The sequence below is a fragment of the Rhodamnia argentea genome, chromosome 3, assembly GCF_020921035.1.
Source record: "Rhodamnia argentea isolate NSW1041297 chromosome 3, ASM2092103v1, whole genome shotgun sequence".
In the NCBI taxonomy this organism is placed as follows: domain Eukaryota; kingdom Viridiplantae; phylum Streptophyta; class Magnoliopsida; order Myrtales; family Myrtaceae; genus Rhodamnia; species Rhodamnia argentea.
In genome coordinates, this window is record NC_063152.1 from 6,526,179 (window position 1) to 6,544,289 (window position 18,111).

An 18,111-nucleotide genomic window follows, 5' to 3' on the forward strand; every position below is an offset into this window, starting at 1 on the left:
AAACAGAAATAGAAATCTCATTTTTTCTCAAATACCCGCCGCCACCCTCCACAGCCACCTCCTGTCGTCGACCGGCCGACATATTTTTTCGAAGTAGAAATTTTATGTCGTTATCAAACACAATTTTTTACTCGGAAACTCATCCAGAAACGGAAATAGAAAAAAACCATTTCTAGCCGTAAATCTATTTCTGAAACAGAATGGTTATCATTCACCCCCTTAGTTTTCCTATATTTGTTGATATGAGACCGAATTTTTTTTTAGTATTTGGATCTTATTTGGTGGTACCACCAAATTACCTATATTTGGTGGTACTCCAAGGGATGTTACATACTCCCCCCTCAACGGCACAGCGTGTCCCCCTTCCGTGGAATGTTACATACTTTCCCGCGTCCCCCGCTGTGCCCTCGCGAGGGTCCATTGCAGCCCCCTTCCATGGGATGTTACACACTTCCCCCCTCAACGGCACAGCGTCCCCGCTGTGCCCTCGCCGAGGGCCCATTGCGGGCAAGAACGTGGGCTGCGGTGTCAAAAGGTGCTTGTAGTATTCGCACTATAGCTCCACTGAAAGTAAGTGATGGGTGCTCTCAAAGTTGGATTTCTTCTTTTTGGGGTCAATTTGATTGCAACATGTCAAATTGAGGGTGCGTTTGCTTGGGGGAAAGTATTTTTTGAATATTGATTTTTCGGACTTTCATCTGTTTGGTTTGAACAATATCAAATTTTGGCCACTTCCTATTGCCTACTCTCCAGTAGCATATGTATCATCAAATACAATGCACAACTCGGGATAAGAAGGAAACCCATCCTTCTTGAATTTTGCCCACTCAATATTATCTAGCAATTTTCATAAATAAATAAAAAATAGCGTACATCAGTAACATAATCAAATATGTTAAGACTTACATGTACAATGGTCTAAAAATGACAAAATGATACCTTGACGTGAAGTTCCTATATGCTTGGATCATCGATGGTGGGATGTTACATACTTCCCCCCTCAACGGCACAACGTCACAGTTGTGCATTGCAGCCCCACACGCAGGATGTTACATACTTCCCCCCTCAATGGCAGAGCATGCCCCACGAATGCTTGGATCATCGATGGAGCCCCTCAACGACATAACGTCCCCGCCGTGCATTGCAGCCTCACAGTCCCCCACGAATGCTTGGATCATCAATGGAGCCCCTCAACGACACAACGTCCCCGTTGTGCATTGCAGCTGGCACGACCCGACTCTCGAGTACGCGGCATCCCTACCAAAACGCCTCCGGTCTTAAAAGATAACGCCCCAGATACATTATTGACCGTCCATACTATAGCACACATGTGGAAACGCGAATTCTCCCAAATCAAGAATAACAGTATGGATAGAAATAAAGTCAACAACATTAGTCATATACTAGAAGAATTGTCAGTATAATACTAAAACCAGATGACCATTAACCCTACTGAGCTATAGTCATATACAACCCCATTCTTCAGGGCGTCTCTCTAAGACCAACAAAAAGATATAAGGGTCAAGTAGGGTTAAATTCTCATCTACTCCCAAAAATCCACATCAGTATCTATCCAAAAGACTACAACCCCTCAAAGTCGGGGTGAAGGATCGCAATCAGAGGTCGGTGATCGCTCTGAAGAAGGCTCAACGACATCTTCCTCAATTGGGTCAGGGTCGGGGTAGTGTTCAGGGTCTATGATCTCACCGTCCTGCGTATCGAGCTCCATCGGAACCCGGGACGAAACAGGTGGAACAGTATTAGGCGGCCCCTCGAAGCCACGAAGTGGGCCCCAAGTTTCCACCCCATCATCCAAGAACCAGGCTTTGAAGACGTGTCACACGTTGCAGCAAGCCTTCGTCCACCCGGATCGTGGTGATGTGAAGCTCCTGTGTCCTAGTCGTACCCGGTTCCAGACGATACACGATATCGTAGGACCGGTCAATGCCGGGCCGTCCGCATCACTTGTGAACCCGAAATGGTTAACACGGGGTGAGATAAAAATCTCTGTGAGTCAACGCCTAAGCCCGGCTAAGGCGTTGATTCGTCCGTAGGGTCCTAACGGTCAATCACATATAATATATATATATATATATATATATATTTATTCCAATCACATGCAGCTCACCTGCTGGAAATCACGCATTATACAATATTAGACATAATATACCACACTAATCAATCATGATTATCACGTCAATCACATACGCAGGCACCAAACGTGGTCCGATTATTAATGGCCATCTGACCCAATTGCACATGACTGGTGTGACTTTACACTACGACTGGCGGTGTCTTCTGGTAGGACCAGGCTTCGTCCCTTACTTCTGGCGACGGCATCTAATAGCCCATGTGACTCGGACGACCGGCACGACACGGCACTATCGGGAATCCCGGTAGGGGCTTCGGTCCGTCACAAGCTGCGACCGGCATCCGTCCCGCATCCGTCAATCCGTGTGACCCGTACAACCGGCATTGCACGAATTGACGTGCATCCGACAAGTCGTATGATTCCGTACAACCGGCACGGTATGAACTTGACAGGAATAGTCCATCGTGTGACCACTCAAGCATACTAAGCAAATAGCCAATTTATAATCCGCATTTAGTCAAATGCTCACACGATATGCTCACACAGTGAGACTTCTTGAGTAATCACACAAATGCACATGTTATCCATGCGACCTCGCATCCATAAACCGAGCGATCAAAACTCAACCAATTAATTAATTTGACTAGCCGTCTACCAAGGTATCTCATCAATTAATTCATATAAATTATAATCAAGCATAGAAAAGTAATTCAATGGCAAACAATCAATCCAATCATACGTAATTAAATTCGGATCATCAATCAGTCATACGCTCATCCTTGATCTATTATTCGCTCGCGATCAAACAAAGCCAATCAATCAATCAATTATTCGGTTCAAACTAGCCATAGTCAAATTACCTAATTAATTAGGGCCATTTAACCTAAACCGAGTTTCTAGCCTAAACCGGTTCTAATTAATTTACTAAAATACCCCAATAATCTAATTAAACTAATCCAAACGTAATTAACAACTTAGCCAAGAGTTAGAGGTCGACTCACTGTTAATTGCGCGAGTTTGGGCCAACGGCGATCCTCGGAAAAATTCCTCGGCACGAACTTTGGGGCTCGAACGGATCGCGAACTAAAATCCTCGAACTATGGGCCCAACTTCTGATTTAATGAGTCCACGGGCCTAATATAAGGCCCAACTTTGTCCCCAAATTAATTGGGCCTCAGCCCAGCTCGTGGGCCCACATATTTGGGCTCAACAGACCCGGCGCAACCCAAAAACAGGGTATTATCTTGCAAAACAGAGCAGAGCATGGCTGGGGGGGCTGTTCTGGGGAGTCTAAGTGCTATGGGTGACTTCGGGATAGGTGGTGGAGGTGCACGGTGGTCGGAGGGAGATGTTGGTGGCCAGTGGTGGCTCACGGTGGCCGGAGGTGGCGCTGGCAGCAGTAAACAGCAGCTGCAGCAACAAAATACAACAAGGAAAACTGAAACAGGGGAGGAGGTCGGGGTCTGTTTCGGGGCTCCGGCGGCGACGGCACGTCGCGGGGCTGATGGACAAAGTTTGAGAGTGTTTTAGGGAGTGTTTGGTGGCCGGAGGTGGGTGGAGAAGGGCGCTGTAGTGGCGGTTGGAAGCTGGACACAGAACCGGTCTCCCAGAAACCCAAAACAGAGTAAGCTGGGGTTCGGGGCTGTTCCAGCCTTTCCGGCGGCAAGCGGGGGAAAGGCGTCACAGGAGGTCAGAGGTGGTGGCTAGGGGTCGAGGTGATGGTCGTTGGGGCGGCGGCAGCTCGGAACAGCTGCACCAGCTCTGTAATCCCGATTACAGAAGAAAACAGAGCAGTTCGCGGAAGCTTTTTGCAGCGGGCTTTCCGGCGTCTCCGGCAGTCCGATCAGGTCGAGAAGGTTCTGGGGATGTTGTAGTATGGTGGGGTGGTCTTTTTTTGTGGTGGTTGTTGCCGAGAGTGAAGAAATGAAGAGAGGAAGAAGGGATGGAACAAGTCGGTGGAAATGAGGGGTGTATGTGTGAGAAGAAGAGAGAAAACGAGAGAGAATTCTAGAGGGCTGACTAAGGGCTGAGTTGGTCACGTGGGGTCCACTAAATTAATGTCTTTGTCCATTAGTTCATAAAACCCTAGGGGCATTTTCGTAATTTCACACTTTGGCCGGGGGTATTTTGGTAATTTCACACCCTAAGTAATTCGGGCATCCGGAAACCCGACGGTGAGTTATTTAATCCGAACTTGAGTCAAATTAGCCCGAACGAGGATTAATATGGAATTTTCTAATTCTAAGACGCAATTACTCATTTAATCGGAATTTATTCCAATTCGAGTAACAGTGTCGGAAACTCCCGATTTCCGATTTCTAATTTCGTAACATCCAAACTTCGAGCATCAAATTAAAATTTTCTAGTCGTTCCATAGACTAGACTTCACTATTTTCATTGCCCAAAATTTAGGGTGTTACAGCAGCTCCACACGCGGGATGTTACATACTTGTCCCCTCAATCCCCACACGCGGGATGTTACATACTTGTCCCCTCAATCCCCACACGCGGGATGTTACATACTTCCCCCCTCAATGGCACGGCGTCCCCCACGAATGCTTGGATCATCGATGGAGCCCCTCAACAACGCCCCACACGCGGGATGTTACATACTTGCCCCCTCAATCCCCGCACGCGGGATGTTACATACTTCCCCCCTCAATGGCACGGCGTCCCCCGCGAATGCTCGGATCATCGATGGAGCCCCTCAACGACACAACGTCGTTGTGTATTGCTATACATACTTGCCCCCTCAATCCCCACACGCGGGATGTTACATACTTCCCCCCTCAATGGCACAGCGGCCCCCACGAATGCTTGGATCATCGATGGAGCCCCTCAACGACACAAAGTCGTTGTGCATTGCAGCCCCACATGCGGGATGTTACATACTTCCTCCCTCAATGGCGGAGCGAAGCACTTCCCCTCTCCATGGCAAAGCGTCCTCGCTGTGCATTGCAGCCCCACGAATGCTTGGATCATCAATGGAGCCCCTCAATGACACAACGTCGTTGTGCATTGCAGCCCCACACGCGGGATGTTACATACTTCCCCCCTCAATGGCAGAGCGTCCTCGTTGTGCATTGCAGCCTCCTCAATGGCAAAGCGATACTTCCCCCCTCAATGGTAGAGCGTCCTCGCCGTGCATTGCAGCCCCTCAATGGGCCGATGGCGTCCTCGCTGTGCATTGCAGCCCCACGAATGCTTGGATCATCGATGGAGCCCCTCAACGACACAACGTCGTTGTGCATTGCAGCCCCACACGCGGGATGTTACATACTTCCCCCCTCAATGGCAGGGCGTCCTCGCTGTGCATTGTAGCCCCCTCAATGGCGGGGCATCCTCGCTGTGCATTGCAGCCCCACGAATGCTTGGCTTGGATCATCGATGGAGCCCCTCAACGACACAACGTCGTTGTGCATTGCAGCCCCACACGCGGGATGTTACATACTTCCCCCTCTACTTTCCCCCTTAATGGCAAAGCGCCCTCGCTGTGCATTGCAACCCCACTTCCCCCCTCAATGGTACAGGGTGAGACCCGGGGGTCCCACTTACACGACATTGTCGTCTTTGGACTTTGCAACCCGTATGGTTTTGTTTTTCTAGGCACTCAACCCAGAAAAGGCCTCATGCAAGTTAAAGAGCCCCCAACCCCTTATAAACTAGCCCAAAACTCCCTCTCTAGGCAATGTGGGACAAGGAGTACGACCCCCTTCCATGGGATGTTACATTTATTTTAGGAGAAAATTCATTATTGGAATCCCCATTAGATTTTTAAAGAGCGTCTACTTGTTCTAGAGTATCATCTATCATTAGTCCTCTTAATTTAGAAGTTTCTTCCACATTAGCCCTTTTATGGGAGCATCAATTATAGGTAACTTCCCTAAGGATTTTTTTTTCCTATTTGCTATGGCTTTAGAAAATTCTAGACTTTTCGGCAAACTCGAATGTTTGGAAATTTTGTGATTTAAAATTTTCGGATTTCGATATCGTTTTTGGGAAGACGATTGCATAGAAGATTCTTCTCCATTTAATTTATTACCGATGGTATGAATGTAGATTTGTGTAATTATTTTATTGTAGTATTCTTACAGTGTGAGGTCCATCAGTTTCAGATGTTATCCTAAAAGGAGTAGCTGTTATTTCACTATCTCTATGTTGGAATTTAATTTTCCCAAAGGAGGAAGATTGGATTCTAAGGCTTGACCATCATCTAATTTCCATTTACATGTGTGATCTAGAGCACAGGCTTCTTTAGCTTGATTATGGACGGTGCTAAAGAATTTTCATTTAGGCTCGAATTGGTTTTTTTTTTTTTTTTCAAGCCTAAGGATTTCGGATCTACCATATGTGAATACCTAGGTTGAATGGTGTGGAGAATCTAGATTTTCTGGAATTTGTTCAGGTTGGTCTTGTTGACAAACAGGCCTGGAAATTTCAGATCTGTTGTCAAGACCACTAATATTAACAACTGCAAGGTCATTAACTTGATTGATAATTGTTTCTGGATGATACTACAAAATTGGGATAACAATCAAAATGGATCGGACCGTTGCAAAGACTTATTTCGACAGCTCCTAATACCGATTCTTCAAAAATTTAGCAGTCTCAAGACTAGGAGAATTGATGTGTTAAATCCTTCTTTAGTAAGAGGTTTAATGCCTACTTGAACTAAACCTATATGAATGTAATTAAATTTTTGTTTGTGTTTTTTCAAGAGATTCGTGACTTAGGAGCACAATTGTTTCAAATGAACTGGAAAGAGGAATGTGTCTTTCTTCGGTCATGATTACGTTGGACGTTAGGAATTTTCCAAATTTTTATAGATTTTGACTACTTCAAGATTTTATATTTTGACCTGTTGATTAAGCTGGGCTTTAGTAATCTTCCAAATTTCTATAGATTTGTTAAAATCTTCTATGTTTATTTCTTCTCTCTCTATAGGATCCTGATCCGAAGACATTTGTGATATAGAGCTAGAGGTATTGATCTCCTTAATAAGGTCATTTTAACAGATTTGTTTTCACACTATTTAGGCTACTAATCAGAGCTAACCAACGGCCTCACTACCCTTATGGGTCTTACTGCCGGGACCATTACTGATTAAACACAACCTAAGATAGATTCAAGCCAAACTTGACAAACCAATTGAAACGTTGTTACTAGGATGATTTATAATTCCCCCTTGGCTCTCATACCAATAGACGCCCTGGATCTATTTTTTAATTTTTTTCCTTACAGATATGGATTGAACGGAACCAGTATCAAAGAGAATTGTCGTTTTGATGACAAACTCAGCATTGATTTTTATTGTTATATCTATTATCCATGGTATTAGACCTTCTCTAATACAATTAAGGTCGGCATTAGTATTAAAGAGTGCTGTAGATTAATAACAAACTCATCATTTATTTTCTATACACCCTAGAACTGGGGATCTTTACAAAGAATATGTTTAAACTTGGAAGGTTTAAACAAATTCATAGAACTATATGGATGGAGATATCGACTGTGATAGCAGGTTATTGGTTTCGGTTTGTGGCTACATCTTTCAGGTGGAAGAACGGCCATGTTATTTGCCATTCTTGTTGGTTTTGGGGTGTGAGAACTATGATCAAGGCCTGTGAGCTGAGCTTATAGCGTTTAGGTTCTTTTAAGGTATGTTTGGCAATGATTTTGATTCTTTAATTATGTTCCTAGACAAAAAAAGATGAGGAATGATTTTGATTGTGATTCTGTTCTCGGGAACAGTTTTGAAGCAAAAACAAGAATTAATAAAAAGTTGATTCTAAAAAAATAGAATCACTTTTCAGATCCACAAAAAAGATCAAAATCTCAGTTCTTTTAAAAAGATTAAGTCCACATGGGCTTCTGAACTTAAAAAAAAATTAAAATTAGATTTGGAAATTTACTAACAAGTAATTTTTAATTTCATTTTTCTTAAAAAAAAATTTAAAAATAAGCTTTAAAATTTGACAAAAAAAATTTAAAAATTAAAAAAGGGAGAATTTAAAATTAAAAAATGAAAAAATAAAATAAAATTAAAATTAGAAAAGGGGGAAATTAAAAAAATTAAAAAAAAACATTTAAAAAAATTTAAAAATGAACATTTTTGAAAAAAGAATTATGGCCACTTGGTTGTTCCTAGAAACAAAAATTTGTGCCATAAACAAATGCGTTTATGTTCGGAAACAAAAATTTTATGCGCTTATTTAACGCGTTCTGATTCTCTAAAAACCATCCAGGGAACAAAATTAGAAAATATGATTCTAATCATAATTACTTTTTTGGATCGGAATCATTGCCAAACAGGCCCTTGGAGTTCTTTTTTTTTTTTTTTGGTCAAATTACAGTCTGCTTCAAATAGGTTCATTTTATACAATAAATTGGTTCTCAGCTGGACCAAGATATGTAGTGGCTCCCTCAGTTGAAGTGCATCCCAGAATGCCAAACATTCCATTGGGATGCAGATATTTCATGACCAGAAGTGCTTCATTTGGCAACAGTAAAATGGTTTGAGCCAGACATATGGCTCTCAACAGCAATCATTTCCCAAAGCATTTTGGCCTCCATGACCCGATAAGGTGGGATTTTCTACCCCCACCATTCACAGTTGACGCGGTTTCGCAGATAAAATGTCACATCCCGATTCTCCGAGAAAAAGGACATGACACGGCCGTCCTTTTGAATCAAAGGACTGGGCAGCCTCAAACAGAGCTCGAACTAAAACCTGATATCCAAATATATACCTTTATATATATTTGATAAAAAGGTCACACATGTCCACAAAAGTAGAGCTCATCTACTATAACCAAAAAGATAAACAAACGTAGCTTTTCATCTAGCTCGAACTCACCAACTATATACAATTTATCCAAAAAAATATCCCCACTCCTATCCAAAAGTAGTCTTGCAGCTAACGCTGCCCGACCCTATTTGCGACTCGCCGATAAACCCCGAAAGACAAAAGAGATAACGGAGTGAGCAACCACTCTGAGAAGTACAATATCTTCTAAGCGGATCGAGAAATCACTATGCAATCGTTAAAGTAAGTCAAACAACAATTCATAGTAATAACAAACTATCAATGGCTTAATCCATTGATTAATCTCATTAAACCAACTTTCGATGGTCCATCCATCGAATAATCTCATACTCATCATCAACTATGGCCACGTTTAACGCCGTGGCAAGGCGACCAAGTTTACCCCTCTTGGTTAGGTCTACCACCCATTTTAGCCGGTGGTTTGGCTCAATGACGTCATGACAATATGCATACTACCCCCACCTCGCTGGGTTCTAATCATAGAGACATGAGTATTGAAACCCAATACCAAAATCCAGAAAAACTACAACAATCCAGTTTCACAAACAGAAGGCTAAAAACCAACTACATAGTCTTTTTCAGAAACATATTTCTTAAACAGTATTTCAGCAAGATAATCTTCAACAAGCCATATCAAATAATCAAATGGTAGTAATAGCTCGATCCCGTTTATGCAAAAATAATGCTCTAAACGTCACCTTACATCACCTTGTCAAGAAAATCACACCAAAGTACACGTGCTCATCTTTAAAGCATGAGTTTTATAAATTCTTAGAAGAGAGAGTACAACTCACCTTAAAAAGTCGCAAACCAACTTAAAGTAGTCATTGAAGCGCAAAGCTTGAAATCCTAAAAATTAGTTGAAAAATAACATTAAAAGCTTGTAAAATACTATGCATGCGAAAAACTTGACTAAATGACGTATAAACGTCGACAATCGGACACCTAGGGGCCAAAGAACTATAGGTCGTGCACTTGGACAGCCCGCACGCCGAACTTCAGAAATTTCGTTTGGACAAACCGTAAATCCAATTCACAAACCGTCAAAAGCATTAGCTCCATAACATCCTTAAGTTTATTTCGTACAATAATCATGGCTAACCAACACCAAAATCAGGCCCTGCGACATCAAATTCTCCAAAACTCGGATTTTCCAGCCCTAATTGCAAAACCTTCCTCAACTCGATCAAACGAAGTCCGATTGATGCAATATTATAGTCAAAACGAAGATTATTGAACGTACTACAAAAGTCTCAACAGGGTCAACCTCAACCGACAACCAGAAACTAAAGAAAATAGCCCTCAAAGTTCACTGTTCGCGCAGTAAGTCTGCGCACCAGATTTGAATTGCTCGGTCCGGGCAAACCATAACACGAAATCGTGATCCGTCGAATCCTACGGCTTCATAACATCCTAAAGTTTCATTTCCAAGAAAAACGTGGCCAATTGCCCATGAGATTGGACACAGCAACTCAGTTTCCCTCAAGATCCGAATTTTGCCCTAAATCCAGAAAATCACTTCAATAGAGAGGGAAGAGAGGGCGAGCGCTTACCACGTGCTGCGACACGTAGGGAAATGACTTCAGCGAAGCGCTCGTGGAGGGTGGTGCGCGCACGTGACTGTTTTCTATTTCTCTTTTTCCCTTTTCTCCTTTCTCCTTCTTTCTTCTCTTCTTTCTCTCCTTTTCTTCCTTTCCCCCTTTCTGTTTTCTTTTTCTTCTCTTTATGCGATGGAAGACTCCCGATTCTTTTAAGAGAAACCAACTGCTCCCTTTTTTTTTTTTTTAATACTAGTGGGTCCCACCACTTTTTGACCTAGTCAAAAATAACTCACATATTACATAAAACATTTTGGATTCTCCTGAACCACTAAAAGTGTTTCCTTAAAAATGATGGGGACATCTAGACATTGTGGAGTTGGAAGATTGAAGTCAACTGCTGAACTCTAATGTATCCACTCTCCCCGTTGTATAGAAGATTAGGGTGATGACTGGCTACCTGGGAAGTTGCTCTTCGTCTTAAGCGTGACAATCGTATTATCTTGTTAGGTATATACAAGTTCGTGATATTGTAGGTTTGGCTACTAAATATTGCCAGGGACTTACATTTACAGAAAGGAAAACAAATCATCTGTATGCTTCGGGTTTTTTCTTCTCCTGAAGTCGTTTTTCCATATTCCAACTGCTTCGTTATTGGGTAAGGTTGATCATATACAAATTCAACAAATAAAAAAACGATGACATCTTACTATTCGATGCATGGACAGTGCATAAACATCGAACGATGATTGTAATGACTTACTCAGGACCTCGTGGGCCAAAATCTCAAAACAAGTATTCTGAATAAGCAGACAATGTGGTGGCCAATTGGGATGAGTGTTGGCTTACGTATGGCTCAATAAGGTTTCTGCATCTAATTTGGGACTTGGGATGTCACAATGTTAGCTTACGTATGACTCAATAAGGTGCCTGCATCTAATTTGGGACTTGGGATGTCACAATGTTAGCTTATTCCTTATGGAGACTAGGCCCACATGGACCGAGCCAGTCTGTTAACGATGGTATCAAAGCAAGACTCCTCCAATAAATGTATTGTTTGTGGACAGAGAAGGCCCATACCCGATTCTATGAGGGCAATGAGTTATTGTCTGGATAAGATGGCTCGGACAAGGTGCGGTTCCTAGTAAGCTTCTAGGATGGAGAGGGGGAATAAGCCACACATCAAATTGGGGAAGTATCGGTGGGCGGCGAACGGGCCAAAACTGACTAGGATGTCGGTTCTTCAAGTGGGGAGCACGTGCAATAATATCTTACGTAAAGGGAAACCTTTGAAAGAGAAAAAGAAAAGGAAATGACTGTGCTGGACATTTAGATCGAGAACCATGTGGTACTAAGACCTTGGATCACCCCGCTTGGCCTAAGTAACCCTTATTGCTCTCGCTTTTACTCTCACACTCAAGGAAGGACATTGTTTAGAGAGAAAAGCTCTCAAGAATCAATCGAATGCAAGGTCACTTCTTTAGAACCTGCAGATGGTACAGGCAGAAGGGGGTGGAGGTGGTGATGATGAAGCTTGTGTTACACAAAGCCTGCGCACATTCTGTTTCACAAGGTGTGTAGTTTTCAACCCATTGGAAAATGGGTTTGAGAAAAGGAGATATAGGTTTGGGAGGAGAATGTTTTGCCTTTAGAGGAGTGAATTTGTGCTTTGGCGATGACGGTGGTGAAGGTTCTGGAGCTGCGTAGTACTTGGATCTCGAGTAAGATGCCGATTATCGGGTACTTAGCACCATCTTCTCCAATAGGTCTAATGATCAGATCGCCTTCCATCCATCTTTTGACAAAACTCACTCTCGAATGAGCGCTTCTTCTTCTTTCTGTAGGGTCTGTCATCTTCCTCTTCAGGAGTAGATAAGCAAAGTTTGCATTAGCAGTTTCTATCCTAGAAACAGTGTCGTGTTCGGGGATTCTCAAAACAGACAATGGGATGTCCCTCAGAATTGGACGACTCTATTTCCAGCCTGTTTCCTTCTTGGTCATACTGGGGCTGGTACGACTGCCTCATCAGAATAGTGGAGAAGACAGGAAAGGTTTCCTCTGTCTGCATCACCGCATGCTTTCGCATTGCCTGGTAACACAAGTGGAGCCATTGCAGCTCGCCATTAATCCTACACCTCTGCCTTATGCAGGCAAACCACTCCCTGGAGCTGTGATTCAAGTCGACGGTGGCAATCGAAGCTCAGGCAAGCCGAACTTAAATCAAGCCTCAGATCCACTGGAGCTGAGGTCAAGAGAGAAGGGAGGGAAAGGTCGAGAAGCCACATCGAGGTGGTGGCACAGTGGCAACAATGGCTGGAAAAGCGGTTGTCGGCACGAAGTTTGAAATGTTTGAGAAAGGTACATAATATATAATACATATCAATAGTTGAAGCATGATGACTGTCTCCAAAAACTCGAAAACAAGCCCTCAACTCATACACCGAGCGAATCCATTAACACTCTCCCGGTGCAAAATGAGCTTCACATGTGAAATTTAAGATGTGCATGTAATCACATTGACAAGACAATTTGTCGGTCTTAAAGCGAGACATCCCATACAGATGAATTCTCACTTGAGGCGTATAAACTGCAAAAAGCTGGAATAAAACAGCAGCCGGTGCATGGAGCTTCGCTGTAAGCGGGATCCTGGGACAGCTCCGACCACTTTGGGTCTAATGTATACAGCCTTACCTTGCAATTTCTGCAAGAGGCTGTTTCCGCCACTCTAACCCGAGGTCACAAAGCGGCACTTTTTATCTGAAATACTAGTCCGCCATTCAATCAAACGTTATACTACAGTTTAAAAAGCAATCAAGACACTTCATATCAAGAGCAGTCAATCAAGTTGTGATTTTTCTACTTCACGTGCGTCCTTTTGACCAAAATACATCTGCACAATTTCAAGAACACTTCTCTTATTGTAAAGATCACAAGAACAAACAGATGTAACAACACGAATGAATCACATTGGCCCTATCTGCCATCCCCCGAGCTAACTGTTACGCCGTTCCATGACTCAATTTCTTGGCTTTCAAACGAAGAATAAGTATCCATGGAGCCCGTGTTTGAGGTTAAGCTGGGTGGTTTCGGGGAGGGAAGACCTGCTGTTTCACCCGAAGAATATGAATGTATGGAGCCCCTGGTCGAGATTGACCTGGGTGGTTTCGGGAGGGGGAGGCCTGCTGTTTCACTTTCTAATAGTCGCACAACATTAGGCATGTCCAGTCTATCTATGGCGGATTCTTGCACACACAATAGTCCGACTTGTATGCATCGTAATAACTCATCCGCAGAGCACGTGTCCCTGATACAAGGATCGATTAGTTCCATCACCTTCCCTTCATTCCAATGATGCCAAGCCTGAAATCATCGTGCACTTGTGTGAAAAACACTATGAATAACCCCTAAGATGTAGACATCCGAATAGCTAGGTCAAACGTATACTATTCTCATCCGCAATAACATCTGTCGATATCACTATGCTTGCAGACAATGGAGAAGTAGAAACTAGACCAAGACAACAGTTTTAAACAAACCAATCTGAGCAGATGTAGACATCTCCTAAAATTAGAAATTTGGTGCCTATTAGCTCGAGTACCAGTAAGGATGAACTCACATGGCCAATAAGAGTAAAATGTTCCGGCGTACGAAAGCCAATGTTTGTCTCGCCGCTGATGATCTCCAGTAATAATACCCCGAAGCTGTACACATCGGATTTGAATGAAAATAGACCTTCCATCGCATACTCTGGAGACATGTAACCACTGTAATTACAAGGGAAGATGAATCAGTTCACTCCACAGTGATCAAACATTTTGAGTCAGAGATGCACTTTCTTTATATCACTTGGAAGAAATTCAACTTACCGCGTGCCAACCATTCGTTCGGTACTCAATTCGTTTTTATCGCCATTGAATATTTTCGCTATGCCAAAGTCTGATATTTTCGGGTTCATGTCTTCGTCCAACAAAATGTTACCGGCTTTCAGGTCACGATGAACAATCCTTAGTCTAGAGTCTCGATGGAGATAGAGGAGGCCTCGTGCTATGCCTTCAATAATCTCAAAACGTTTCTTCCAGTCCAGTTGCGCTCGCTTCGCTGGATCTGCATTAGATTTTGAAGAGCGAAGAAAAGACACTTCCAATGATTTTCATGACAATTCTTTCATGGAATGCAAAAGATCAAATTTGAATGTTCGACTCAGCTTACCGAAAATAAAATAATCCAAGCTCCCGTTTGGCATGTACTCATAAACAAGCATCTTATCTTCGCCCTGAACGCAGAATCCAAGGAGTCTCACAAGGTTTCTATGTTGTAATTTAGCAATAACCTTGACCTCATTCGTAAATTCCTCGACCCCTTGGCTTGACTTCCTCGAAAGCCTCTTAACGGCAATTTCCTGTCCTCCAGGAAGCTTTCCCTGCAGATTTAGAGGGTAGACAATTAAGTATGCAAATATGACATCCCAATTCTAGAACTGGTAATCTTTTCGCTTTACCTTGTAAACGGGACCGAATCCTCCCAGTCCGAGAATGTTTTCTTCAGAAAAGACATTCGTCGCAGCTTCTATGGAACTGAAGTTGAACACTGGTATGTCAGGTCCTCCTGCTTGCTTATCTGGTCCGGACATATCAGCATATGGCTCTTCGTTCTTAACAATGTAATCACACAAAGGAAGCTCCTTGTCTTTGCGATTGAAAATCCAGAATCCTGTATTTATAGCACATTATCTTGTGAATAACAAATGAAAGACTAATAAATCAGTCACTCCGAGGACTGAAAATCTCACCTTTCAAATTGTCCTTGAACCTCCACAGCAACCATACTGCTACACCGAGAACAAATGCTCCAACCAAGACAGTAATTATTATGAAGAGGTTGGATATTTTGCTCTTTGTTCCTATTCATGAGAAGAGAACGAAGTTAGGATTATACAGGATCATCACTAAATCGGAAAGTGTTCAAGCATGCTACAAAAAATCCGAAGTCATTAGCCCAGATAAACTCTGCAACAGTCGATGTTTTGTCTATCGTATGATACACGACTTCCTGTCGTGGGCAGGTGAGAAAAAAGAAATCTCAGCTAAGCCATGTAACAAATCATATGCTGATGATTAGGACAGTTACATTCATCGAAGTTCTGATAATTCACCTTCATATAAGCTTGAAAGTACCTAGTTATGCTGGAGTTATTATTTGAGACTACCATTATGGAAACATCGTATGGTGATCTTTGCTGACGGTGACTACTTTCATTCGTTTCTGATGCTACACGAGGCTAGATTCATGTTATTCAGTTATACTAGCTGTTGAGATCCCAGACCTTCATCAACTCAATTCCATAGATAAGAATCTCAGTGCCTTTTCTGCCAAGTCACACAGTCATTTGTGGCCTTTATCATACTAAAGAATATCACTAGGTATAGGAAACATTATTTTGGGAATGACAAACAAATTAGAAAATGGCAAAGGTAAAATAACCGTAAGAGATCTTACCTAAGTCAGAATAGGCAAGACGAATTTGGAGGGTCAATCCACCCACAGCGAAATGCTGCACATCGATCAAATCCGCGCTCCACAGCATACACCAGGTGCCTCTAACAAATGTGTAAGCTTTGCAAGAACAATTCTCCAGACACTTCACCTGACACTCGTCCCCGCTAGTGGCTGAAACATAATCTGCGAAATCCGGCAACTTCACACCATCCAATTCCAAAAAGCCGTCCATCCTGCCGCCATCTCCTGCTGAAATGCCGATGTTATCCTGACACTGTAAGTTGGTCTTCCGAGCACAACCTGCAGACCAGTTACCCTTGTTCCATTGATCCGGTGACGTCGGACGGAACCCCTCCATGCAGCTACATTTAGGAGAGTCCATTTCGTTACATATTGCAAACTGTCCACACTTATTGTAGAGGTCACATTCCTTAGCAGGCTGTTCTTGTAGCACAATCCACTCATTACTAGTCTCATCCCAGCCTAGCTGCTCCTCCGTCCCATTCCAAAGTATATGGAACATCAAGAGATGGGAGCTATTCAACGGCGTGTACGTGAAGTACATGCTTCCATCAGCCTCGGCGCTCGAGAGCCTGAACCCGTATTGAAAACTGCTCGTCATATTCGGCACTCCAGTGAAAATCAGCCCATTCCAATGCCCGCTCCTCCATAGCCGGCCTGACTGGCCCCAGATCACTATCTGCGGCGGTACCCGGGGATCGACGCCCAGAGAGAAGTTCCCAGGGGAAGGGTCGTTGGACGATCTCCATGACCTAAAGGCACGGTTCTCTCCGGCAGCAGAATTCACCCTCACTCTCATGCCGGGCAAGTACGTGTCCGTCGGGTGTTCAAAGCTTTGCCAGTATGAATTGCTGACATCACCATCAGCACTAGCAGAATCAGCATCTTCACTGGCCAAAAGAACTAGATTTCCCTCATCCATTAAAACAGCTGTCGAGCTGGTGGGCACAGAGGAAAAATTTATGCCACTAGACCAAACTGTGCGATCTGGCCCATCTAAAACCACCAAATTTCCATCACTGGAAACTGTCAAAACTCCAGATTCATCAGAAACAGGGCTCTCCCTGTTCGCCACCCACACGACTGTTTTAACACTTATCTTGTGGTACCAAATACCAACATATCTAAGAGACGAATTCGCAGGGCTAAAGAAGCCCAGTTCGAAAATCCCGGAAGAAGAAATCAGAGTCTCGCCAGCTCTGACCAACTGCCCTCGCGAGATCGAATTTGCCGCACGAGAACACGAAAACAGAGATGACCACACGGACAGCAAGGAGAAGACGAAGAAACTTGCTCTGTTCTTGCCGGTGAAGGGCATTCCGCCGTTGACAGATGCCCCAAGCATTGTTTCCGGAAGAGATGGAGAATCAAGAACACAAGTGGAAACTTTTCAGAGTGAGAGAGGGAGTTTCAATGGCGACCCATCTTGGGTGTTGCAGTTTCTGACACAAAGTTGACGACTTTTCGAAGTTAGAGTCAGCAAAAAAAATGTGCATTGGATCGAGAGTTGAGACCTTCCATTTTTCATTTGGGTTTTTTTGAGACCCAATGTTGGATTGGTGACTCCCGTTGACGGAGGAGTCGTTGAGTTTAAGTTTGTTTATACGAAGCAATCGAAGATAAGGACAAGAAGAGAAGGTGAGAGATTCGTCGTCCATCCCGACGAATCTAAAGAAACGTTACCGAAGAGTTGACCAAACTGGATTCCCGCAAATATGGGAAGGTTTTATCTTTCTCACGTCGTTTTCAAGACTGTACGGAACATCTCTCCCCAAGGAGAGATCAAAATCACGGTGTCAATGAGGCCATCGAACACCAGAGTGCATGCACTAACGTTGGTCCAAATGCTCTTGTCTGATACTTGCAACAATGTCAAATTTACGACCTTTATTGCTTGAATGCACGACTCTCCCTCAAAAGGTCGGGGATTTTGTCAATACATACATTCCACATTTTGACATCTTAAAAAAAAAAAAAAAACAGAGCGAATTTTTCCAACATAAAGATCATAACTTAAGCTCTCATATCAATAAGTGTCACATCCCGACTCCTACAAATATAGAGGACTGACACAGTAGTCCTTCTGTCCAAGGACACAGGATCAAACACAAACCAACTTTAATATGTTATCAAGATAC

General features: G+C 43.2%; 1 protein-coding gene across 1 annotated transcript; it reads right to left on the reverse strand.

Annotated features, from left to right (window-relative positions):
- Positions 1-13,253: 13,253 nt before the first annotated feature.
- On the reverse strand, positions 13,254-17,381 carry LOC115727957 (G-type lectin S-receptor-like serine/threonine-protein kinase B120). Its single transcript, XM_030658280.2, has 7 exons — positions 15,953-17,381; positions 15,246-15,356; positions 14,955-15,166; positions 14,666-14,876; positions 14,323-14,560; positions 14,073-14,220; positions 13,254-13,816 (listed from the first exon to the last, which is right to left on the reverse strand). Exons 1-7 carry the CDS (start codon positions 17,316-17,318, stop codon positions 13,430-13,432), a joined length of 2,673 nt encoding a protein of 890 aa, XP_030514140.2. The 5' UTR covers positions 17,319-17,381; the 3' UTR covers positions 13,254-13,429.
- Between the last annotated feature and the right edge of the window lie 730 nt (positions 17,382-18,111).